At 43.4% G+C, this 26,745-nt stretch overlaps 1 protein-coding gene across 1 annotated transcript in view; it reads right to left on the minus strand.

Moving 5' to 3' along the window:
* SNX27 (sorting nexin 27) overlaps window positions 1-26,745 on the minus strand; it is a gene marked incomplete at both ends in the record, with an annotated part of 76,502 nt that overhangs the window by 21,716 nt on the left and 28,041 nt on the right. The window contains 4 exons of the mRNA XM_080692965.1: window positions 4,053-4,157; window positions 6,527-6,591; window positions 9,692-9,884; window positions 25,938-26,169. Of these exons, the coding sequence (XP_080549091.1) occupies window positions 4,053-4,157; window positions 6,527-6,591; window positions 9,692-9,884; window positions 25,938-26,169 (595 nt within the window). The remainder of the gene's footprint in view (window positions 1-4,052; window positions 4,158-6,526; window positions 6,592-9,691; window positions 9,885-25,937; window positions 26,170-26,745) is intronic.

Genomic DNA, 26,745 nt, shown 5'->3' on the forward strand with positions numbered 1-26,745 from the left:
AGCTGAGGCTGGCCACAAACCTGCAATTCTCGGTCTTAGCCTCCCAAGTACTGGGATTATAAGCATGTATCACCATATGCAGCTGAGGCATATAATTTTTTATTTTGAAACAGGGACTCACTAAGTTGTTGAGGGTGGCCACAAACCTGCAATCCAACAAGAGGTATATACTAAACAAGGATTAGTCCTTCTCTATCTCTCTCTTTATTTTTTATTGGTGCATTGTAGTCATACATCTTAATGGGTTCCAAGACGGTAGAGACATACATGCACATTTAGCCCATCCCCAATTCCTACCCCATTATTTCTACCTGATTAGTCCTTCTCTTTAGGAACTGGGGTCTTCATATGACAAATAAGAAACAAATTGAAAGATTTCACATGTAAATAAGTGAAAATTGAAATTATATACAAACAACAAAGCAACAAGCTGCAGTAACAAAATCCCTTTTCAAGGTCAATCCAATATAAATAGGGTATTAATTGGGTAAGATAAAACTGTTGCAGCCAGGGGTGGTGGTGCACCCTTGTAATCCCAGGACTTGGGAGGCTGAGGCAGGAAGAATGCAGCCAGTCTCAGCAACTTAGTGAGGCCTTCTACAATTCAGTAAGACCCTGTTTCAAAATAAAGAATAAAAATAGGGCTGGGGTGTCGCTTGGAGGTAGAAAGCCCCTGGGTTCCATCCCCAGGACCACATACACGTCAAAAACGGGTGCATATTCATACCTAAGTGGAGGAAATGTGATTCTGTCCCTTCCTGCCATGTCTGCTCACATACCAGGCCTAGGTCATCACTGATGTGATGCTGAAATTAGGAATGTCAAGTGTTCCAAACTACCATTCTACACTGCACTATACAGACACTGAAATGCTCTCGAGGGTTAGAAAATGGCTTCTAGCTAAAAGTCTCAATAACAGAATGGGGGGGGGTGTTAAAAAAAAAACCGAGTTCTTGCTAAAGAAGCATTGAAGAAATCAAAGCAAAGCAAACAAAACAGAAGCATCAGCAATCTGTAAAAACAAGCATGTTCTTGCAATCACTCCACCATTGTATAATTTCAAAATGCCTCACACTCCACGCCTGCCCTTGTGCCACGGCGTAGTGGATAAGTAAATGTGAGCGGGATGGGTTTTTGCATTTGCTACAAAAGAGAAATAAGAACAATACCAAACACCTGCTTACCTCCCTGAAAACCTTGATCACTGGATTAAAGGCAAAAGAAGAGGCCCACGTAAAACGATAACACCCAGAACATAGATCATGATCTTTAAATGCCATTCTCACTAAAAGAGCACCTTGGGGAAATGGCTTGTTTCTTTAGGTCTAGGGTAGGAAATATACAAAGAAAGCCGAAGACACCTTGCTGTACCCACAAAGCAAGGATGCTAACGTGGACTGTATCCAGAACATGCCGAGGCAGACAGGAGGAACCTCCACTGGCCAAAACGCTAACATGCAGCTGGGCATGACGGCACACATCTGAAATCCCAGTGTGCGGGAGGCAGAGTCAGGAGGATCACAGGTTCAAGGCCAACTACAGAGTTATTTAGCAAGACCCTGTTTCAAAATAAAGAGCCAGCCTGGCATGGTGGCATATGTTTATAATCCAAGGACTTGAGAGGCTGAGACAGGAGGGTCACAGGTTCAGAGACAGCCTCAGCAGGTGGTGGGACCCTCATCAACCCAGCAAAACCCTGCTTCAAAAAGTAAAAATCAAATAGGGCTGGGGGTGTATCTCAGAGGTAGAATGCCCCTGGGTTCCAACCTCAGGAGCTTGTGATGTAGCGCAGTAGTGGGGCGCTAACCTAGCATACAGGAGGCCAAGGGTTTGATCCCAGCCCCTCAAAATAAATAAATAGGGCTGGGGGTGCAACTCAGTGGAGGAGTACCCCTGCATTCAATCCTCAGTATCACCACCAAATAAAAGGTGACGGATATGCTACTGATCTAGTCACATTTAATTTTTTTAAAACTTAACATGACATTCAAAAATCAAATATTAAAAACTCCAATAATTATCTCATTAGACATCATGGGATCGACAAGGGCATCAATTCTTTACTCTGAAAATTGACAATAAAAAGGAAGAATTAAATATTTAAATATTTACCCTTTCTTTCCCACAAACTGCATGTCAGGCTAACTAACTAACCTCAGTTAATAAGAGAAAGTTATATGCAAAGGAACTCTAGCTAAAAACAGATGAAAAGCCAGGCATGGTGGCGCACGCTTGTAATCCCCGCGCTTGGGAGGCTGAGACAGGAGGATCGCACGGGTTCGAAGCCAGCCTCAGCTACTGAGTGAGGCTCTCAGCAACTTAGTGAGACCCTATTTCCAAATAAAATATAAAATAGGTCTGGGAATATAGCCTGGAGGTAGAAAGGCCCTGGGTTCCACCCCCAGTACCACCAAACAACAACAACAACAACAACAACAACAACAAATTAAGATTAATTTGTGATTAAGAGCCTTGCTTAGATCTGGATTTATTATTATTATTATTATTATTATTATTTTTTTTTTTTTTTTTTTGGTGGTACCGTGGTTCCTGGAAGCCCTTCTACCTCCAGACTCCACTCCCAGACCTATTTTTATACTTTTTTATTTGGAAACAGGGTCTCTTAAGCCAGCACAGCTGGCTTCGAACCTGCGCGATCCTCCTGTCTCCGCCTCCCAAGTGTGGGGATTACAAGCGTGTGCCACCATGCCCGGCAGATTTGGATTTTTAATGAGCCAGAAATCACTTTTAGACAATTGGAAAAATCCTATTATGGAAAAATAATGCTAATTTTAAAATGTGCTGTCATAGCCGGGTGTGGTGGCGCATGCTTGTAATTCCAGCATTCTGGAGGTGGAGACTGGAGGATCGCGGTTCCTGGACAACCTCAGCTACTTAGCAAGGCCCTGAGCAAGTCAGTGAGACTCTGTTTCAAAATAAAGACTAAAAAATAGGGCTAGGGGTGGAGCTCAGAGGTAGAATGACCCTGAATTCCATCCCCCAGTACTGCAAAAAAAAAATATATATATATAATAATAATAATAATAACAATAATAATAATATAAGGGCTGGGCAAGTAACTCAGTGGAATTGCACTTGTCTAGTTTATGTAAGATGAAGCCTTGGGTTTCAGCCCTGGCACTGCAAAAAAACAAAAACAAAAGCAAAAACAGAGTATATGGATAGTCATTGTTTTCATGTAAGCTATAACTGTTTTGACAATTAAAAAAAGAAGAGGTTCATTATAAACAATATACCCTGGGGTAGTCACTGAAGCTTTCTTTAGAGGAGGGCAAAGTACTTGTGGTGCACGCCTACCATCCCAGTACTGGGGGGCTGAGACGGGCGGATCTAAACTTCAAGATCTGCCTCAGCACTTAGCAAGTACCTTCAGCAACCTAGCAAGACCCTATTTATTTTATTATTTTATTTATTTATTTATTTATTTATTTATTTATTTATTTATTTATTTATTTATTGCAGTACTGCGGATGGAACCCGGGGGCATTCTACCTCCAAAGTGCAACTCCAGGCCTATCTTTTATTCTTTATTTTGAAACAGGGTCTCCCTGAGTTGCAAAGGGCCTAAGTAGCTGAGGCTGTCCGCAAACCGAGATCCACCTGTCTCAGCCTCCCGAATGCTGAGATTATAAGCGTGCACCACCATGTCCAGCTAAGACCCTGTTTTGAAACAAAGAAATTGCTGGGCGTGGTGGCACACATTTGTAATCCCAGTACTTGGGAAGCTGAGACAGAGAATCAGAATCACAGATTTGTGGTCAGTCTCAATAACTTAGTGAGGCCCTCTGCAACTTAAGGAGACTCTGTTTCAAAATAAAAGAAAAAAATAGGTCTGGGGGTATACCTTGAAGGGAGAATGCCCCTGGGCCCAATCTCTGGTAACACACACGCACGCACACACACACACACAATTTAATAAGCATATTATGTGCCATACACACCGAGCACTTTATCCGTACCAACTCATTTAATATCTTGTTCTTAATTTCATACCATCTAATGTCAAGTCAAGGTGTTCAAGTTTAACTTACCTGATACACTTGGTCTGTAGTGCTGTTCTTTTTAACTCTGACAGTAACTGTGGATCCATCTGGCAATGCTACTCGCAGCTCTACATCAGACACGCCGTTGTAGTTCTGGGGGGAAAGACACAAGAGAAGGATTTATGACCTAGTCGAGTTTCACCCTCTTGTAACACGCTAGTTAAACAATAACCTAGACACTTGATAAAGAGGAAGCGATTTCCAATAAAAAGGGGGTTAAAAACGACAGCTTAAAAAGTCAACATATTTCTAAGTCACAAAGCTGACTTTCGGCTGCAGCAGAAGTTAACCTTTAAGATGAGAGAGAAAAGAAGAAACATACTGAAGCCAATGTGTTCACATTTCAAAACAGAAAACCGAGTGAAGCAGTCTAGGTCAAACATGGCTAAAATTCCTGGCTCGCTTCCGTCACCCGTTCAGAACTCGTGAGTGAGGAAGAAAACAACTGGTTTTAACATCTGCCTATCTGGTTAGGCGCATAAACTGGCTCTGTGCGTATCCCGCGCTCCTTTCTGAACCCGATGTGAGTGAGTATGATGTCAACGCTCCTCTAGCAAAGAGTACATGATTTTTATTCTTAATTCCAAAGAAATACTTCGGGCCACACGTGCGTGGCTCAGTGGGAAAAGTGCTTGCCTAGCATGCAGGAGCCCTGAGTTTGATCTCCAGCACCACAAACAAAATAAACACTCTTTTTTTTTTTTAACTTTTGATGATTAATACTTCTAACAGATTTTTTTTCCACATTTTTGACCTTGTGATTTTTTTTTTTTTTTTAGAGGTACTGGGGGTGGAACCCAGGGGCTTTTCTTTCTACCTCCGGGCTACACTCCCAGACCTATTTTATACTTTACTTGGAAACAGGGTCTCACTAAGTAGCTGAGAGCCTCACTAAGTAGCTGAGGCTGGCTTTGAACCTGTGCGATCCTCCTGTCTCAGCCTCCCAAGCGCAGGGATTACAAGCGTGCGCCACCATGCCCAGCTGACCTTGTGATTTTTATTAGAGAAAAATAACTAGGAACAAGTCCATCCTTAGTCTCTACCTTAAAAAAAATATTATTCACAAAAAGCCGGGCGTGGTGGCGCATGCTTGTAATCCCTGCACTTGGGAGGCAGAAACAGGAGGATCGTGTAGGTTCGAAGCCAGCCGCGCTGGTGTAAGAGACCCTGTTTCCAAATAAAAATTAAAAAAAAATAGGTCTGGAGTGTGGCCTGGAGGTAGAAGGGCTTCTAGGAACCCCAGTACCACCACAAATATATATATATATATATTTCACCATCTAAACCATCCTACACATTACAACATATATGTTCTAAGACCCCCAGCAGATGCCAGAAACCACAGACAGTGCTGAATCCTGTAACTTAGTACTTTTTCCATGTTCACTAAGCACTAGGCACTGTCACAGTAACTTTTACCAGCGGAGGTGCTAGAGTAAAGCTAGCATGAGTTTCTTTTTCCTTCTTCACAATTCACAGATAGAAGATCCAGTCTTACCATAGAGCTTAGCAACCCCAGCATTTAGTTTTTCATTTCTAATCACCAAGAACGTTTACCTTCTGAACTTGAAGGAAGGCTCTATGGCTCAGGGGTACATCCTCTTGTGCTTTGAAGCCATTACTAAGTCAAGCAAGGGCTACTTGAACGCAAGCACTGAGATGCAGTCAGTGTGAGAACTGACCCCGTTACTCAGTGACTAACAGGCAGGTGGCATATACAACGTGGATACGCTAGACCAAGGAGACTCAGCTCCCACGTGGCACGAGAAGTCCTCACGCGGCTCAGAATGGCATACAACTTAATAGTTCTCAATATTTTGTTTCTGGAATTTTACATTTAATATTTTCAGACCATGGGTGACCACAGGTCATTGAAACTCTAGAAAGAAAAACCATGGATAAGGGGGAGATTCTCCTACTGTACTTTATTATAAGCCCTTGTCTACAAGAAACTTATAATCTAGTTGGGAAAACGAGACATATATGTATAAATAATGAGTGGAGAATAAATTAGCATATTCATTCTTCTAGTCAATGAATATTTACTAAGCACCTTCGACATGCTTGATACTGTGGTAAGGCACTGGGAATACAGAGATGACCAAGACGTAGCTCTTACCTACAAGGGGCTCACACTCTTGTAAGCTAAAAATATAAAGTGACAAACTAATTATACATATAAAAACTAGAGCATGAGATAGCAATAAGGTGATAAAGAGTGGTCCTGTCTGCAGAAGTTCCCGATGAAATGGAAATTTGATGACCTGAGTCACAGCGGAAGGCGTCAAAAGAAGGCAGACCTGATATTCAGTCTTAAGGGACAGCTAAGCAGGATGCATAGGAAAAGAAAGCAGAAGAAATATAGTCATCTGGAGGGTCACCGCAGCTCAGCCTAGAAGTAACATCTCTGCTTTCCCCGTAAGGAGTCAAGAGGAAGCAGTCACTGACGGGCAGTCACCTACCTCATCTGATTCTGACAGGAATTCCTGCATGATGTCACTCTCACCAATGACTCGTATTGAACACACTGGAAAACAAAGAATCTGATGTAAAGCCCTAAATTCAATAATAGCACGATTTAAGTTCAAATCATCAGTAACAGGCAATAAAAAAGTAAGAGGCAGCAGACCGAGGTGGCACATGCCTATAATCCCTGTACTTAGGAGGCTGAGACAGGAGGATCGCAGGTTTGCAGCCAGCCTCAGCCACTTAGTGAGACTCTGTTTCAAAATATAAAATAAAGGCCGGGCGTGGTGGCGCACGCTTGTAATCCCCGCTCTTGGGAGGCAGAGACAGGAGGATCGCGCAGGTTCGAAGCCAGCCGCGGGCGCTGGCTTAGGAGACCCTGTTTCCAAATAAAAATGTAAAAATAGGTCTGGGAGTGTAGCCCGGAGGTAGAAGGGCTTCCAGGAACCCCAGTACCACCAAAAAAAAAAAAAAATTATATATATATATATATATATATATATATATATATATATATATATAAAATAAAGGCTGGGTGTGGTAGCACATGCCTGTAATCCCAGGACTGAGACAAAAGGCCTGCAGATTTGCAGCCAGCCTCAGCAACTTTGTGAGATCTTGTTTCAAAATAAAAAAATGAAATAGGACTGGGGGTGTAGCTCAGAGGTAGAATGCCCCCGGGTTCTTTCCCCAGTAACCCCCCACCCCACACACACACACAAAATTTAAATAAAATACAAAGCAGGAATGGTGGCGCATACTTGTAATCCCAGTACTTAGAAGGCTAAAACAGGAGAATCGCAGGTTCGAGGACAGCCTGAGCTACTTAGTGAGGTCCTCCATAACTTACTGAGACCCTGTTTCAAAATAAGGACTGGGGTTGTAAGTCAGAGAATACTCCTGATTTCAATCCTCTTTCACACACACACACACACACACACACACACACACACACACACACACACACACGAATAGGGCTAGGAGTCTAGCTCAGAGACAGAGTGCTCCTGGGTTCAATCACCAGTAACACACACACACACACACACACACACACACACACACACACACACACACAGAAAAAGGTAATATGTACTCCTGCTATAAAAGATTTTAAGAGATGACACACATTCATCTAAATAGGATCAGCTGGGCATGGTAGCACACACTTATAATCCCAGTACTTGGGAAGCTGAGACAGGAGGATCGCAGGTTTGAGGCCAGCTTCCGCAATTTAGTGAGACTCTCAGCAATCTAGTAAGATCTTGCTTCAAAAATAAATAATTAATTAATTAAAATAAAATAGGGGTGGGGTATAGCCTGGAGATCGAATGTCCTTAAATTCAATCACCAGTACCACTAAATAAATAAATATGATCTAGAACAGAGGAATAATAGAAAATACAAAGAGATAGCTTGCTAAAAATATTAAGCATACCCAAAACAGGAAAATGAAAGTACAGTAAATCTAATTTTGCAGTCTTAGGTGACCTGTTAACATGCTAAAACAACAGACCATGAGGAGAAAGAGAAAACAGGAAAGAAAGGTCAATTAGGAGCCAGCCCAGTACTCGGGAGGCTGAGACAGGAGGACCATAGGTTTGAGGCCAGCCTTAGCAAGTAGTGAGACTCTTTTCAACTTAGGGAGATCTTGTTTCAAAATAAAAAAGAAAATAGGGATGGGGTGTAGGTTGGAGATAGAATTCTCCTAGGTTCAATCCCTAGTACCAAAAAAAAAAAAAAAAGTCAATTAGGAATAGGAATAAGCCAAGTATAAATTTGAAACGCAAAAGAAAAAAATATCTATTTAGTCTAGGAATAGGTCAGAGAACGATAAACATTTAAAGGCGCTTTGGGGGGAAAAATGGGTAGGTGATGTAATTAAGTATTAAGATAAGTACATCACTGACTTTAGCTTCAAAACATTAAAAAAAAAAAAAAAAAAGGCCAGGCAGGTAAGTATCTAGTCATCTAATCATCTAATCTCAAAAAGTTAATTTCCTGACACTCTCATGAGGATGGTGATGGCTTTACTTCATTTGATTAAAAAAAAACAGTTGCACCCTTTCTCATTTCCCGAGGGCCGTGTGCAGAGCCAGCCCATGTTAGAAGAACTAAAAACAGACAAGAAGTTCCATCAGCTTCTATGGGGGAAATGGTTTTTCTGCAGGGATAAGGCTCCCTACCAAGGATTAAAAAAAAAAAAAAAAAAAAAAACTTCAACTAGGTCAATTGGTTCTTACACAAGGACATAAGGACACAGAATTACTAAATATGACCTAAGGCCATAATTCTACTAAGCTAATATTTTAAAGCAAGACCAACTGCAGAACTAGTTAGTTATATAATTCTCTAATTCAACAAGGCAGGGTCTCTTCTCTAAGCCACAAGATGACTTTTTTTTGGTGGGGGGTACTGAGGGTTGAGCTCAGGAAAATTCTCCCTCCGAGGCACGCCCAGCACTTTTATTTTTTATTTTGAAACAAGGTCTCAATAAATTGGTATGGTTGGCCTTGGTTGGCCTTGAATCTGCGATCCTCCTGATCCTTCTGTCTCGGCCTCCCAGGGGGTGGGATGAGAGGCAAGCGCCATCACAGCTCAAGAGAAATTATCTTATTGAAGAGACCTGTCTCGTTTCTCTGCCTTTCTAGAGATTCAGAAACGTTTCAGCAGCCACATCCAGACTCCTATGGATCATTTGGAATTTCTGGGATAAGTTTCAATGGTTCCGCCTGCTTAGAAGAAGACTTTAGATAATATACAACTTAGCAAAACTAAGCTTTGGTGTAGGTGGAATATGCAAGTGCCCCGAGCACCACTTTAAAGAAAACGTCTAAATACTGTCCATTTAGTTTCTACATCAGTTGATCAGTCTGTCTATACATGTTTGCTGGCAAATAACACAGCCTGTTGAAGAAGGTCCACTAAGGACCATCAAATGCATTAAAAACAAATTATCCATTTTTCTCTTGTTAAGTGCTCTGCGCACTGAACTGAAGCGGACACTTCCGACTTTTGCCTTCAAAGCACAGGTCGCTCAACACGGAGAGTCACAAACTTGACTTTCACAACTGAGTTCAAGAAACAGGGCTACAGGGCTCGTATATGTTACACACCCAGAAGCCGTGCCACCGAGGAGAGCAGAGTTTCATAGTCTGGCTTACCTTTTTCTAGATACTCTTCCAACCCCCGGCGCCGGGCATCTAGTTGCTGTTCTGATAACGAAAATGGCCATTTTCCTGGAAGTCGAGGAAATGTAAAGTTGGCAAACTCTCTCTTCAGGTTCTGGTGCAGGACAGCAAACTCCCGGTACCGCTTAGAACACAGCTGCCTCCCTGCCATGTAAACATTGTAGACCTGGTGAGGGAGGAGACAAGAAAACCCCACTTACTACAAAGCCAACCACAGAGTTATCCAAAGTTAGGCTCAGATGGAGACGGGTTAGGTGTATTCCTACGCACTTAACAGAGACTATATTAAAATTTACTTATTTATTTATTTATTTATTTAATAGAGACTATATTAAAAACTACTTATTTATTTATTTAATAGAGACTATATTAAAATTAATTAATTAATTAATTAATGGTACTGGGGATTGAACCCAAGGGCATTCTACCTCTGAGCGACACCTCCAGCCCTATTTTTAATCTTTTCTTTTGCAACAGGGTCTCACTAAGTTGCAGAGGGCCTCACTTAGTAGCTGAGGCTGGCCGTGAACCTGAGATCCTCCTGTGTCAGCCTCCTAATGGACTGGATTACAAATGTGCAACACCATGCCCAGCAAGACACACTTTTAATAAACAGGCCAAAAATTGTATATACAGCTGAATGTGGTGGTGCACATCTGTAATCCCAGTTTTTCGAAGGCTGAGACAGGAAGACTGCAGGTTGCAGATAGCCTTAGTACCTTAGCGAGGCCCTCTGCAGCTTAGTGAGATCTTGTTTCAAAATAAAAAATAAAAGCTGGGCATGGTAGAGCTGAGGCGAGAAGATCACAGGTTCGAGAATAGCCCCAGAAAGTAGAGAGACTCATCAATCTAGCAAGAACCTGTTTCAAAACAAAAAATAAAAAAATGAGCTGGAGTTGTAGCTCACAGGCAGAATACCCCTGGGTTCAATTCCAGGGAAGGAAGGAAGGAAGGAGGGAGAGAGGAGGAGAAAGGAGGAGAAGAAGAGGAAGCCGGGCACAGTGGCACACACTTATAATTCCAGTACTTGGGAAGCTGAGAAAAGAGCATCACAAGCCGGCTGTGGTGGTGCACGCTTGTAATCCCAGCATTCGAGAGGCTGAGACAAGAGGATCATGGTTTGTGGATAGACCCGGCTATTTAGTGAGCCCTTTCCAAGTCAGTGAGACCCGGGCGTGGTAGTGCACGCTTGTAATCCCAGCGCTTGGGACTCTGAGACAGGAGGATTGCATAGGTTCTAAGTCAGTGAGACCTTGTTTCAAAATAAAGAATAAAAAATAGGGCTGGGGGTGTAGCTTGGAGGTAGAATGCCTCTGGGTTCCATCCCCAGTACCCACCCACCCCCCAAAAAAAGAGAAAATCACAGGTTCACAACCAGCGTCAACAACCTAGACCCTCGGCAACTTAGCAAGACCGTTTCAGAACAAAATAAAATTGGGCCGGGAGTAGAGCTCAGAGGCAGAATGGCTCTGAGTTCAATCTCCAGTACCACCAACCTCACACACAGTTATACTTACAAAAAAGAGCTACTTCCCTTAGAGGGTCATGTCCTTCTTTTTCTAGTAAAATTACCTCCAGCCGGGCGTGGTGGCGCACGCTTATAATACCTGCGCTTGGGAGGCAGAGACAGGAGGATCACGCAGGTTCGAAGCCAGCCGCGCACGCTGGCTTAGGAGACCCCGTTTCCAAATAAAAATGTAAAAATAGGTCTGGGAGTGTAGCCTGGAGGTTGAACGGTTTCCAGGAACCCTAGTACCACCAAAAAAAAAAAAAAAGAAAAAGAAAAGAAAATCACCTCCAGCCGGGCGTGGTGGCGCACGCTTATAATCCCAATACTTGGGAGACTGAGACAGGAGGATCTCAGGTTCCTTTGTGGCCAGCCACAGCTACTGAGTGAGGCCTCCTGAAACTTAGTGAGACCCTGTTTCAAACTAAAAAAATAAAAACTAGGGCTGGGGGTATAGCCTGTAGGTAGAATGCCCCTGGGTTCAATCCCCAGTACTGAAAAAAAAATTACTTGCATCATACTTTATTATTTGAAAAACTTTTGTGATACTGGGGAAAGAACCCATGAGCAACCTACCACTCAGCTACATCCCCAGCACTGCTTACTTTATCTTTTATTTTGAAACAGCATCTTCTTAAATTCCTGGGCTGGCCTCAAATTTACCATCCCCTGCCTCAGCCTCCTAAGTATTGGAATCACAGGGGTGTACAACAGTGCCCCATTATAACTTTCCTTTTTCGTGTGTGTGTGTGTGTGTGTGTGTGTGTGTGTGTGTGTGTGTGTGTTGCTGGGGATGAACCCAGAGTCAGTCTATCTCTGACTTCTACTTCCAGTCCTATTTTATTTTTATTTTAAAACAGGGCCCTGCTAGATTAATGAAAGTCTTATTACTTCTTGAGGCTGTCCTCAAACCTGCAATCCTCGTAGGTACTCGGATTACAGATGTGTGCCACCATACCCAGCTTTTTTTTTTTTCCTTTTTCTGTTTTGAGATGAGGGATCTAACTCTGTTGCCAGCTAACCCCAAATTCCTGTGTTCTAGCGGAGGCTGGCTGTGAACCTGTGATCCTCCTGTCTCAGCCTCACAAGAACTTGAATTATAAGTTCTTGTAATGAACTTATAATTCATGCTCATGACCATGCCCAGCTCGGCTTTTAATATTAATAAAGTTTAATTTGTTAATTTTTTATAAATAACACTTTGTGCCTTAAACTTTATCCACAAAATCTAAAAGCTCTTCACCAACATTTCCTCTGAAAAGCTTTTTAATTTTTGCTTTGTCATTTAAGTCCTTCACCATAACCTTGCCTTTGTGCCTGGAGATAATTTCTAAAGTGTGGCTGAGCCAGGCGTAGTGGCGCACGCTTGCAATCCCCGCACTTGGGAAGCTGAGACAGGAGGATCGCCCAGGTTCAAAGCCAGCCTCAGCTACTTAGTGAGGCTCTCAGCAACTTAGCGAGACCCTGTTTCCAAATAAAGTATAAAATAGGTCTGGGAGTTTAGCCCGGAGGTAGAAAAGCCCCTGGGTTCCACACCCAATATCACCAAAACAAACAAACAAATAAACAAACAAATATTTTTTAAAAACAAAGTGTGGCTGAGGGAGTAGCACTCCAACTGAACCAGGCAGCTCCGCCAGGCTGCCATGCCAGGCCACAGAGGCAAAATGCCATGGCAGGCTGAGCCCAGGAGAGGGCTTTAAGGAGAGGCAGAGCTCCAAAATTCCTTTTGGGTCCCCTCAGTTTTGTCTGAAGAACAATCCAAGGAAAGAACATGGAACCTTTCAGTTTTCCTCTAACCAGAATTTACATGGAATTCAGAAGGGGACTGTGAAAGGCCAGGTTTTAGAAGCGGGACTAAATTAGTTCTAGAGCAGCCAGGGATGGTGGAGCAGGCCTATAACCCCAGTACTCAGGAGGCAGAGACAGGAGGGTTCATAGCCTCAGGGAGTTGGCGAGACTCGCCAACTTAGTAAGATCCTGTTTCGTTTCTTTTCTTTCTTTCTTTCTTTCTTTCTTTCTTTCTTTCTTTCTTTCTTTCTTTCTTTCTTTCTTTCTTTCTTTCTTTCTCTCTTTCTTTTTTTTTAGTACTAAAAACCCAGGAACATTCTGCCTCCAAGCTACAACCCCTAGCCCTATATTTTTATTCTTTTTTTAGTGGCACTAGGGATTGAACTCAGGGCCAATCTACCTCTGAGCTACACCCCCACCTCTATTTTTTATTCTTCATTTTGAAACAGAGTCTAAGTTGCAGAGGGCCTCACTAAGTAGCTAAGGCTGACCACAAACCTGTGATCCTCTTGTCTCAGCCTCCTAGTACTGGAATCACAAGCCTGCACCACCACTCCTGGCTTTATTTTGGAACAGGGTCTTACTAAGTTGCGGCAGGCCACACTAAGTAGCTGAGGCTGGCCATGAACCTCCGATCCTCGTGTCTCAGCCTCCCAAGTATCGATATTACAAGAGTGGGCCACCATGCCCAGCGAGACCCTGTTTCAAAATAAACAAAATAACCGGGCGTGGTGGCACACGCTTGTAATCCCCGCGTTTGGGAGGCAGAGACAGGAGGATCGCGCAGGTTCGGAGCCAGCTGCGCTGGCTTAAGAGACCCTGTTTCCAAATACAAAAAGTATAAAAATAGGTCTGGGGAGTGTAACACAGAGGTAGATGGGTTTCCAGGAACCCCAATACCACCAAATAAATAAATAAATAAATAAATAAATAAATAAATAAATAAATAAATAAATAAATAAATAAATAAATAAACAAATAAATAAAATAGGCTAGGGATCTTGCTAGGAGGTAGGATGCCCCTGGGTTGAATTCCTAGTACAACAAATAAATAAACAAATAAATTAGTTTTAGAGTAAAAACTATCCTAAATGACCCTAAATAAGTTTTAAAAAAAAATCAAAAAGACCAAAGTATTTTGTAAGTGATTTAACTGCATATCTGGAAAAAAAAACCCAGCTGTACATGGTTTTGCTCATAATCTCAGTACTTGGGAGACCAAAACAGAAGGATTGGAGGCTCACAGCTGTCCTGGGTAATTAGTGAGGCCCTCTGCAGCTTCGTGAGACTCTGTTTCAAAATAAATAATTAAAAAAATAGGACTGGGGTGTAGCTCAGAGGTAGAATGTCTCTGGGTTCAATCCCCAGTACCATACACATCCCCCCCCCAAAAAAAATCCAACCCTCTTCAAAAGAATATAACAAAACCAGGTGTGGTGGTGCCCACTTATAATCCCAGCATTTAGGAGGCTGAGCAGGAGGATTGCGGTTCCCAGACAGTCTCAGCTACTTAGTGAGGCCCTTTGTAACTCAGTGAGACCCTATTTCAAAATAAAGTATAAAATGTAGGGTTGGGGAGCCGGGTGTGGTAGCACATGTTTGTAATCCCAGCATTCGGGAGGCTGAGACCGGAGGATCGCGGTTCGCGGACAGCCTCAGCTACTTAGTGAAGCCCTCTGCAACTCAGTGAGACCCGGTTTCAAAATAAAGAATAAAAAATAGGGCAGGGGGATATAGCTTGAAGGTAGAATGCCCCTGGGTTCCATCCCCAGACTCATAAAAAAACAAATAAATAAAAATTTTAAAAGTAGGGCTGTACTATTATTATAGTGTGTGTGTGTGTGTGTGTGTGTGTGTGTATACACACACACTATTATATATATATATATAGTTAGTATCAAGTTCACACTGTATGATAATGCAACAAAATGACTAGACGTATAATGAAATATGAAAAGCTGGGTGGTACAGCGCACACCTGTAATCCTAGTACTTGGGAGGCTGAAAAAGGAGGATCCCAGGTTCAAAACAGTCTCAGCCAGGAGGATCGCGCAGGTTTGAAGCCAGCCATGCTGGCTTAAGAGACCCTGTTTCCACATAAAAAAGTATAAAAATAGGTCTGGGAGTGTAGCCCGTGGGAGTGTAGCCGGAGGTAGAAGGGCTTCCAGGAACCCCAACACCACCAAACCAAACCAAACAAAACCAAACGGTCTCAGCTACTCAGCAGTTCCCTGTTTGCAAACAAAAACTAACATAGAGCTAGGAGTAGAGCTCGCAAGTAGAATGCCCCTGGCTTCAATCCCTAGTAACACACACACACACACACACACACACACACACACACACACACGAAAATTTCACCTATGACTAGGAGAAAGCGCCATCAGTGGAAACAAACTCAAAACTGACAGACACAAAAGACTAAGCGGGGCTGGATGACAGCTCAGTGGTGGGCACATGCTTAGCATTTATGAAGCGCCAAGTTCAATCCCAACACCACACACACACACACGCGCACACACACACACACACACACACACACGCACGCACACATACACAGTTAGTAGACAAGCTCTCATGGGATGCTTCTGCTTTTGTTTAGGATTTAGGGAGCCGCAAGATGGGCCACTTCCACTGCAGACACGGCTCCCCCAGACCCTTCTGTTCTGCCAAGTAACCAAGTCAAGTCATTGCGAGGGGGACAGCAAACCCTCTTGTATGGGGCACTGGCAAAGAAACACCCATTGCTTCTGTAGGAATAAAAGCAAAACGAGAGCCGGGCGTGGTGGCGCACGCTTGTCATCCCAGCATTTGGGAGGCTGAGATGGGAGGTTCGCAGTTCATAGACAGCCTCAGCTACTAACTTACTGAGGCTCTTTGGAACTCAGTGAGACCCTGTTTCAAAATAAAGAATAAAAAATAGGGCTGGGGGTGTGGCTCAGAGGTAGAATGTCCCTGGGTTCCATCCCAAGTACCGCAAATAAATAAATAAATAAATAAATAAATAAATAAATAAATAAATAAATGCAAAATAGCCCTCAACTCCTGGGAGAGATAGGAGACCTTTATTAGGCCTTGGTTCCTATACTGATAACAAGAAGAGGTCAGCCAGGCATGGTGGTGGATGCCCATAATCCTATAATTAGAAGGCTGAGAAAGGAGGATTGCAGGTTCAAGGCCAGCCCCAGCAACTTGGTAAGACTCCATTTCCAAAACAAAACAAAACAAAAACAAAAACACAGGCTGAAAGTATAGCTCAGAGGTAGATTAGCACTGGATTCAATCTTCAGTATCCCCTCAACCCCCCAAAAGGAGAAGAGGTCAGCCATAGCTAGGGAAGAAATGGAATTCTTTCCCAAGACTAATCATAGATATGAGGTTGGACAGTTAGGCTACAATAAGGAAAAAGGGTGGAAAAACTAAGAAACAGGGAACTGGATTCCACCTAAAACTAAGGGTCAATCAGACAACATCCACCTCTACAAAGAATCAATCCAAGCCGGGCATGGTGGTGCACACCTGTAATCCTAGTACTTAAGATTAGAGGCTTGCGGCCAGCCTCAGCAACTTAATGAGACCCTGTTTCAAAATAAAATAGGGCTGGGGGTGGGGACTTTGTAGCTCAGAGGCAGAATGCCCCAGGGTTCAATCTCTAGTACCATAAAATAAACTAAAATTTAAAAAATGAGATGCACACATCAAATGGAAACAGCATAGTATGAAAGACGAATTCTTCTAATAGTCTAATCAGTAGACTGGATACAGCGGAACTTGAAGACACATCAATGAAAATGATCTAAGCAGAAACAAGAGGAAAAGAAGAGCATCCCAGAGCTCTAGGAGATCCAACAGCCTAACACAGGTAACTGCAATCTGAGAAAGACAAAAGAGAAGAAAGCTGAAGAAATACCTGAATATATACTGCCTGAAAATTTCCCAAAACTAGTAAAGGAAGCCAAATCACAGATTCTCCAAACAGGATGCATACCAACAAACACCCGCCTAGCCACATAAAAGTCAAATTTATGAAAACCAAAGAAAATCAGGCAGGGTGATGCACACCTGTGACATCAGTACTTGGGAGGCAGAGACAGGCTCGAGGACAGCCTCAGCAGGTAGTGAGGCTCTCATCAACCTAGCGAGACCCTGTTTCCAAATAAGAAGTAAAACTGGGCTGGGCTGGGAGTGCAGCTGGAAAAAAGAATGCCTGAGTTCAATGTTCAATTCCCAATAACACACACACACACACACACACACACACACACACACACACACAAAATATTTTTCAAACATAAAGGTGAAATGAAAACTTTATCAGACCAACAAAAGCTAAGAGCATTCACTGCCTGTAAGAGATATGCACACAAGAATTGTTAATGAAAGTTCTTCAGGCAGAGGGGGAAATCGGATTTATATAAAGTAATGAAGTGTACCAGAAATGGTAAATATATGGTTAAAAAATAAAAGAATTCTTTTCTAGGTTTTTTGTTTTGTTTTTGTCTTTTTTGATACTGAGGTTGGAACTCAGCAGCATTCTACCGCTGAGCTAGACTCCTAGCCCTATTTTATCTTTTATTTTGAAACAAGGTCTTAATAAATTGCTGAAGGTCTTGCTGAACTGGAACCTGTGAATCTGCGGTCCTCCCAGTTACCGGGATTATGGTGCATGCCACCACACCTGGCCAAAAAGAGAGATTTCTTAGTGTTAAAGGGGTTAACTCATCAAGAAGACATAATAGAGCTGGGCGTGGTGGTCATGCTTGTCATCCCAGTACTTGGGAGGCTGAGACAGGAGGATTGCAGGTTTGCAGCCAACCTCAGGTAGTGAGGCTCTCCACAACTTAATAAGACCCTGTTTCAAAAATTAAGAATAGTCGGGCATGGTGGCGCATGCTTGTAATCCCTGCACTTGGGAGGCTGAGACAGGAGGATCGCACGGGTTCAAAGCCAGCCTCAGCTACTTAGTGAGGCTTTTAACAACTTAGTGAGACTCTGTTTCCAAATAAAATATAAAAAAGTAAAAAAGGTCTGGGAGTATAGCCTGGAGGTCGCACACATGTAATCCTAGCATTTGGGAGGCCGAGAGACAGGAGATCCGGGTTTGAGGACAACCTCAGCTACTTAGTGAGGCCCTTTGCAAGTCAGTGAGACCCAGTTTCAAAATAAAGAATAAAAAAATAGGGCTGAGGGTGTAGCTCGGAGGTAGAATGGCCCTGGGTTCCACCCCCAGACCTGCAAAAAAAGAATAAAAAATAGGTCTGGGGGTGTAGATTGGAGGTAGAATGCCCCTAGAGTCAATCCCCAATACCGAAGGGGGAAAAAAAAGGGGAAAAAAAACATAATAGCTTCTTTGTAAATAAAGAAACTCTGATATAACTGAAAATTCTACATCAGGTACTGTTTCATAAGATCCCTGTAGAACAGCGCTCCCAACAGCTACAAATTCTCAACAAAATACCAAAAAAAACCCCAATTACCTGAGGATTCTGAATAGCATGCTAAAAGTAGGTAGATTGTGGAGGGAGTCAAAACAGGAGCAATGCAAAATCCACACATTTCTAGCACACAATCCAAAATTACTCAATTACAAAGTCTACTCAATATACTAGGAGGATATGACTCATTAAAGAAAAAACACTTAATAGAGACCAGCCCCCAAACCATGTAAATGTTGAAATGTGGATATAGCCAAGAACAGAAAAAAACCAGCCTCAGCAACCTAGTAAGACTCTCAAGCGACCTAGCAAGACTCTGTTTCAAAATAAAAACTAAAAAAGACTGGGGTGTACCTTGGAGGTAGAATGCCCTGGGTTCAATCTCCAATATAAAAAAATAAAAAAATATAATGAATCAGTTTTATTAAAAAGAACCTTAAGCCGAGCGTGGTGGCGCACGCTTGTAATCCCAGCGCTTGGGAGGCTGAGACAGGAGGATCGCGCAGGTTCGAAGCCAGCCTCAGCTACTGAGTGAGGCTCTCAGCAACTTAGTGAGACCCTGTTTCCAAATAAAAATATTAAAAAATAGGTCTGGGAGTATAGCCCGGAGGTAGAAAGCCTCTTGGGTTCCACCCCCAGTACCACCAAAAGAAAAAAAAAAAAAAAGAACCTTAAATTTATATCATACAATATATAGAAAAATCAACTCAAAACAGATCATAGACATAAACATGATAGTTAAGACCACTTTGGAAAACAGCGTGATAGTTCCTCAAAAGCTTAAACATGCTGAGTGTGGAGGCACACACTTGTAACGCTAGGACTTGCGAGGATGAGACAGGAGGACCCCGGGTTCAAGAACAACCTCAGCAAATAGGTAGACTCCCATTGACCTAGCAAGACCCTGTTTCAAAATAAAAGTCAAAAGGGCTGGGGGTGTGGCTCAGAGGTAGAATGCTCCTGGGTTCAATCACCAGCACCACAAGAAAGAAAAAAAACAGCCTCAGCAGAAACGACTCAAATGTCCATCATTTGAAGAATGGGTAAGCGAAAAGAAGTATACCCATACAAGGTAATGTTACTTAGCAATAAAAACGAAATACGGACACATACAACATGCCTTGAAAATGATTATGCTAAATCAAAGAAGCCAGTCACCAAAAATCACGTGACTCATATAGGCCAACCTATACGGCAGAATGCCCCTGGGTTCAATCCCCAGGACCACAAAACATTAAGAAATAAAAGCACAAACAATAATAAATGCTGAAGTGGATGTGGAGAAGTAGGAACTCTGATACACTGTTAGTAAGATTGCAAATTCGTGCAACCACTTGGTAAAACAGCGTAGAAGATCCTCAGAAGAACCTACCACATGACCCAGCTGTACCACTCCTGGGTATCTACCCAAAAGAACGGAAACCCGTTACCCTAGCAATAAGTGCATATCTATGCTTACAGCTGCGCAATTCATGACTGCCAAACTATGGAACCAGCTGAGAAGTCCTTCAACAGATGAGTGGATTATACAAAGAAATTCTACTCAACCATCAAGAACAAAATTACATCATTTGCAGGGAAATGAATGGAACTGAAGAATATTATGCTAATTGAGACCAGTCAGTCCCCAAACTGAAGAGTGAGATGTCCCCCTCATACGAGGCAGCCAGGGAGGCGCCGGGACAAGGAGGGACTCGTAGACAAGAGAGACCTTAGTGAAGTGAAGGAGGGACTGAGCGAGACAAGAGAGGGAAGGCAGGAGGGCGAGGAAGGCTGGAAAGGGAGACACCCCAATGGCACGACATACATACACAACTCATCTGAGACGATCCTTGTGCTGAGCACCGACGGGGGGAGGGAGAGGGGGAGGGATGTGAACTGGAGGAGGGCTCAAGCAGTGTGTGTGCATACGCCTCCACCCCCTGAACTGCATCTACATGTATAAGTACAATGTTCCCATAAAAAAAGGGGAAAAAAACATCATTTGTGTCCTTGGGTTAAGCAGATTTCTTATAACTCAAAAAGCATTATCCATAAATTAAGTAATGGATAAACTAGACTTTATCAGTTTCTAAATTCTAGTCTTTGAAAAATTGTTTAAAAAATAAAATAAAGTTGGGTTTGGTGGCACACACCTGTAATCCCAGTACTTGGGAGGCTGAGACAGGAGGATCGCAGGTTCAAAGCCAGCCTTGGCAACTTAGCAAGGCTCTCAGAAACCTAGGGAGACCCTGTTTCCAAATAAGAAATAAAAGCGGGCTAAGGGGCTGGGAGTGTAGCTTGAAGACAGAATGCCTTTGGGTTCAATCCCTGGGAGGGAGGGAGGGAGAGGGAGAGGGAGAGGGAGAGGGAGAGGGAGAGAAAGAGAGAGAGAGAGAGAAGGAAGGGAGGAAGGGAGGGAGGGAAAATGGGCTCATGATGGTGCACACCTGATATCCCAATACTTGGGAGACTGAGACAGAAGGATCTCAGATTCGAGGCCAGACTCAGCAATTCAGCAAGGCCCTCCACAACTTAGTGAGATCCTGTTTAAAAGTAAAGAATAAAAAATAGGGCTGGGGGTATAGTTCAGAGGTAAAACACCCATGGATTCAATTATAGCAAAAGGCGGAAGGGAGAAGGAAGGAAGGAAGGTAGGCAGGCAGGCAGGATGAGGTCATTACAAATTTGTAATTTCTGCATGGGAGGCTGAGGCAGGAGATGGCAAGTTCCAGGGCAGCCTCAGCAACTTAGTGAGACCCTGTCTTAAAATAAAAAATAAGCCAGCTGTGGTGGCACATGCCTGTAATCCCAGTACTTGAGAGGCTGAGACAGGATCACAGGTTTGAAGCTAGCCTGAGCAACTCAGTGAGACTTGTTTCCAAATAAAAAATAAAATAGAGCTGGGGGTATAGCTTGGAGGTAAACCCCCAAGGTTTAATCCCAAGTAACAAAAATAAATAAATAAAATAAATAAAAATAAAAAGAGGGGCTGGGGATATAGCTCAGTGGTATAATGCCCCTGGGTTCAATGGATGGTTGGATGGATGAGTGGATAGGTGAAAGGAAGGAAGAAAGGATGAATGAATCGATGGATGGATGGATGGATGGATGGATGGATGGATGGATGAATGGATGGATGGATCAAGCCACATGTTGTGACCCATGCCTGTAATCCTAGAACATGAGATGCTAAGACAGGAGGATTGAAGGCTTGAGGACAGCCTCAGCAATGTAGTGATAGTCTCAGCAACCAAGCAAGACCCTATTTCAAAATAAAAAATAAAAAAGGCTGGGAGTGTAACTTGGAGATAGAATACCCCTGAGTTCTATCTCCATTAACAGAAAGAAGGAAGAAGAAAGGAAGGAAGGAAGGAAACAGAAGAAATGTGATAACATCTATCTGATAAAGGACTTTTATAGCCGGGGATGGTGGCGCACCCTGTAATCCCAGCATTTGGGAGGCTGAGATGGAGGATCACGGTTGCGGACAGCCTCAGCTACTTAGTGAGGCCCTCCACAACTTAGTGAGACCAAAATAAAGAACAAAAAATAGAACTGGGGGTGCACCCAGAAGTAAAAGTCTCCTGGGTTCAACCTCCAGCTCCACACACACACACAAAGGGCAGAAGAATTAATTAAACATAATAGATGACTGGCCATTAAGCTCATCCAATGAGCCATCAGGTAAGTGCAAATGAAAACCAAAGCCAGATACCACTCTGCCTCGGAGAATGGCTAAAATCAGAAACACTGAGGTCTTGGTGTGCAGCTCAGTGGTGGAGCGCATGCTTAGGACGCAGGGGACCCTGGTTCAGTCCAGAGCACCAGAACAAAAACCCAAATACAGATAGACAACAAGGACTGGAAGGACCCAGGTTCTAGAGGTTACGGAGCAACTAGAACTCTCCACTCCAGATGACCTAGAAAACACGGCACAGCCACTGTGGGAAAGAATTTGGCAAAATAAGAATAGGGTCAAACTCACGCACTTCCCATAAGACCCTACAATTCAAGAGAAGTGAAAACAGTGTTACTTAAAGACCTACTCCGCAATGCTAACTCACGGCAGCTCAGTCACAATCGCCCCAAACCAGAAGCAACTCAATGCGCATCAATAATGAATGGGTAAAGAAACCGTAGTAAACCTATTCAATGGACTGCACTCAGCAATTAAAAAAGGAACTAGCCGCTTGTAATCCTGCGCTTGGGAGGCAGAGACAGGAGGATGCGCAGGTTCGAAGCCAACCATGCTGGCTTAAGAGACCCTGTTTCCAAATTAAAAAAAAAAAAATATATATATATATATATATATATATATATATATATATATGTATATGTCTGGGAGAGTAGCCCAGAGGTAGAAGGGCTTCCAGGAACCCCAGTACCACCAAAAAATAAAAATAAAAATAAAAAATAAATAAATAAATAAAAAAGGAACTAGCCTATGTGGTGCATATCTGTAATACTAGTACTTGGCAGGCTGAGACGGGAGGAACAAAGGTTCAAGGACAGCCTCAGCAGGTAGCAAGACTCTCAGCACCCTACTAAGACCTTGTTTCAAAACTAAAACAAAACCGAAGAAGGGCTGGGGGTGTCGCTCACAGGCAGAATGAGTTCAATCCTCCCCTACCACCAAAAGTTAAGTAAAACATAATTTAAAAAGCTGGGCGTGGTGGCACATACCTGTAATCTCAGTACCTGGGAGGCTGAGACAAGAGGATTGCAAGTTGGAGGACAGCCTCAGCAAGTAGTGAGACTCTCTTCAAACCAGTGAAACCTTGTTTGAAAAATAAAAATAAAAAACAGGGCTGGGGTGTAGCTCAGAGGTATAATGCCTCCCCTTCAATTCCTAGTAACACACACACATACGTATATATAATAAAAAGGAACAAGTTATTCATATATGCAATAATGTATGTCAATTTTTTTTTTTTTTTTTTTTTGGTGGTACTGGGGTTCCTGGAAGCCCTTCTACCTCTGGACTACACTCCCAGACCTATTTTATATTTTTTAAATTTGGAAACAGGGCCTCTTAAGTCAGCACGGCTGGCTTCGAATCTGCGCGAGCCTCCTGTCTCCTCCCAAGTGTGGGGATTACAAGCGTGCGCCACCACACCCAGCTCATGTATGTCAATTTTATTTTATTTGCGGTACTGGGGATGGAACCCAGGGGCATTCTTCATTTGGACTACACCCTCAGCCCTTTTTTGTGTGTTCATTGCTTTAAACAAGGTCTCACTAAGTTGCGGAGCCTCACTCAGTAGCTGAGGCTGTCCTTCAACTGCGATCCTCCCGTCTCAGCCTCCCAAGAACTGGGATTACAAGCATGCGCCACCACACCTGGCCTGTGTGACAATTTTTTATTTTTTATTTTTTTGTATGTGGTACTGGGGATGGAACTCAAGGGGCATTCTACCTCTGAGCTACACCCCCAGTCCTATTTTTTATTCTTTATTTTGAAAGAGGGTCTGAGTTGCAGAGGGCCTCACTAAGTAGCTGAGGCTGTCCGCAAACCACAATCCTCCTGTCGCAGCCTCCCAAATGCTGGGCTTACAAACGTGCACCACCACACCCAGCTTCTGTGTGTCCATTTTATTTATTTATTTTTTTTTTTATTTTTTGTGGTACTGGAGGTGGAACCCAGAGGCTTTCTACCTCCGGGCTATACTCCCAGACTCATTTTTATATTTTATTTGGAAACAGGGTCTCACTAAGTTGCTGAGAGCCTCACTAAGCAGCTGAGGCTGGCTTCGAACCCTTGTGATCCTCCTGTCTCAGCCTCCCAAGCGTGGGGATTACAAGCGTGCGCCACCACGCCCGGCTCTGTGTGTCCATTTTAAAAGGACAATACTAACTGAACAACACCAGACACCAAAAAGTACATATGTATTATTTCATTTACTTGACTTTCCTATAACAGCAAGATGCACTGAGAGAAAGCGGACGGGCAGTGCACAGGGCAGCACTATGGAGAGGAGGCTGATGAGAAGGGGCCTTCTCTAATTCCAACTTTTTATCTGCCTTGTTACTCAAAGTCAGCACATGTGAAGTTTTAAACTCTAAATTTAGCTGGGCGTGGTGGCACACGCCTGTAATCCCAGTAGTTGGGAGGCTGAGACAGGAGGTTTGCGGATTCACGGCCAGCCTCACAACTCCACGACTTAGACTTTGTCTCAAAAACAAAAAATAAAACAGGACTGGAGGTAGAGCTCAGAGGTAGAATGCCTATGGGTTCAATCCCCTGAAACACACACACACACACACACACACACACACACACACACACACACACAACCAACTATCTAAACTGTGTGTATAGGTCTAAGAACAGAGACCATACTGACAGTACAAATATCTCCAGCAAACGTACAGATGCAAACATTTGACCCTCAGCAACTTTTCTAGCTTCCCCGCTTCTCTCATCTCCCCACTTAAAAAAAATTCATCAAGGTTTACTAGCTGATTCCTACACATGGGATAAACCTCAGTTTCAGAGAACACAATTTTAATTAGAAGGTCAGCTTGAAACACTTACAGTCTGTTTGTCAAAATCTAACCCACTGAATTTTCTATAGAGAATAAAAGAATACTGAACATTTATTATTGTATCAAAATTACCCAAATAATCAAAGGCAAATAAAGCACAATGAAACAAAGAGAAAAAATTAGTTGGTTGGGGGAGCAGTGACAACGGGGTTGAACAAACAGGAACGTTCAGGAGGGGGCTATGCGCAACACCACAACCAACATGGGCTTCCTGTACGTCTACGGAGGAGCAAACCAGAACTGTATGAGACAGCTCGAGGAAACTGCATTCAGAGTGTAATTAAGACCTTGGGGGAAAGCAGGTTTAATCATGCACGTAGACATCTCCACAGCCATGAAACAGTAAGATGTGGCGAGGAGTAAGCAAGTGTGAGTACGCTGTGTGGGAGGCACGGGCTCCAAAATGGACTGACCTCTGGAACACCCAACAGTTTAGAAGATACCATCTTTTTAAATTAATCTTTTTTTTTTTTTTTTTTTTGATGGTACTGGGATGGAACCCTTCTACCTCCGGGGTACACTCCCAGACCTATTTTATATTTTATTTGGAAACAGGGTCTCTTAAGCCAGAGAGGCTGGCTTCAAACCCGCGCCATCCTCCTGTCTCTGCCTCCCAGGCGCGGGGATTACAAGCGTGCACCACCACGCCCGGCTTTTTAACTTAATCTTGCTCTATAGCTCCTAAGTCAACAGTAAATGAAAGACCAACAAAAGAACAAACACACACAGCCCAAACACTCACACACGTTTGCAACAGACCAGGATGCAAATCTCTGAGCGCATCAGGAAATTAAAGGGAACTATACTTAGAGAGGGGGCCAGTGCTTCTGTGTGCGCGTGAGCCTACCTTCCCGGTACACAAAGTGCCCTAAGTTGCAGTCTTTTAAACATGTTCATAATGGCAGGCCTGGGGAAACGGAAGGCGGATGTCTGAGCATCGTGTTGGGCTGACACTCACCACAAATTTCTCACCATTCTGCTCCACATGTTTGTACGTGGGCACCGATATGGGCACCGCTTGCTTCTCTGTGTAATCGTAGAAGGACTGTCCCAACGAGTCGTCGCTGGGATCGAGGTTGTCGGCCTCGTGGGGAGGCACGGACAGCACGGTCAAGATGAGTTCCTTCTCGCCCGCGCGGATCAGGTCCACCACCTGCTTGTGTGTGGCCCCCTCAACGTTCACGCCGTTCCTAGGGAGAAAGGGAGAGAGACGGCCATGAGCACTTGACCTCTCCACCCCTGTGAAGTCGAGAGGCCCGTGGTTCCAGAAAGTCCTTCTCGTCTTCCCAGATTCTAACATGAAGAGCCATGTGTACACTTATGGCGGGGTGGGGGTTAGAAACAGGTGAGAGGACCTGCCCTTCCTCTACCCTAGAAGCCCACACACAGTTTCAGGAAGACACATGGGAAAGAGGGCCACGCGGAGGAAGAAGCAAAGCTTTTTAAGCTCAACAGTCCCGCTTCCTCATCCAAAGGAAATATGGACACAATACAAAGCAGCTTTGGACAATTTTGCCATTTGAACAAGGCAAAACAATCTCTGTCCTTTTAAACCTCAGGGGATGCTGTCAAAAGAAACTTCGCAAAACACATCCCCTTAATTCGTAAATAGTCTCAAAAAAGACACAGCTTGCTGAGGGTGGTGGCTCACTCTTATAATCCCAGCATTCGGGAGGCTGAGATAGGAGGATCGCGGTTCACGGACAGCCTCAGCTACTTAGTGAGGCCTTCTGCAACTCAGTGAGACCCTGTTTCAAAATCAAGAA

This window comes from Muscardinus avellanarius (genome assembly GCF_963383645.1).
Source record: "Muscardinus avellanarius genome assembly, chromosome: 3".
In the NCBI taxonomy this organism is placed as follows: Eukaryota; Metazoa; Chordata; class Mammalia; order Rodentia; family Gliridae; genus Muscardinus; species Muscardinus avellanarius.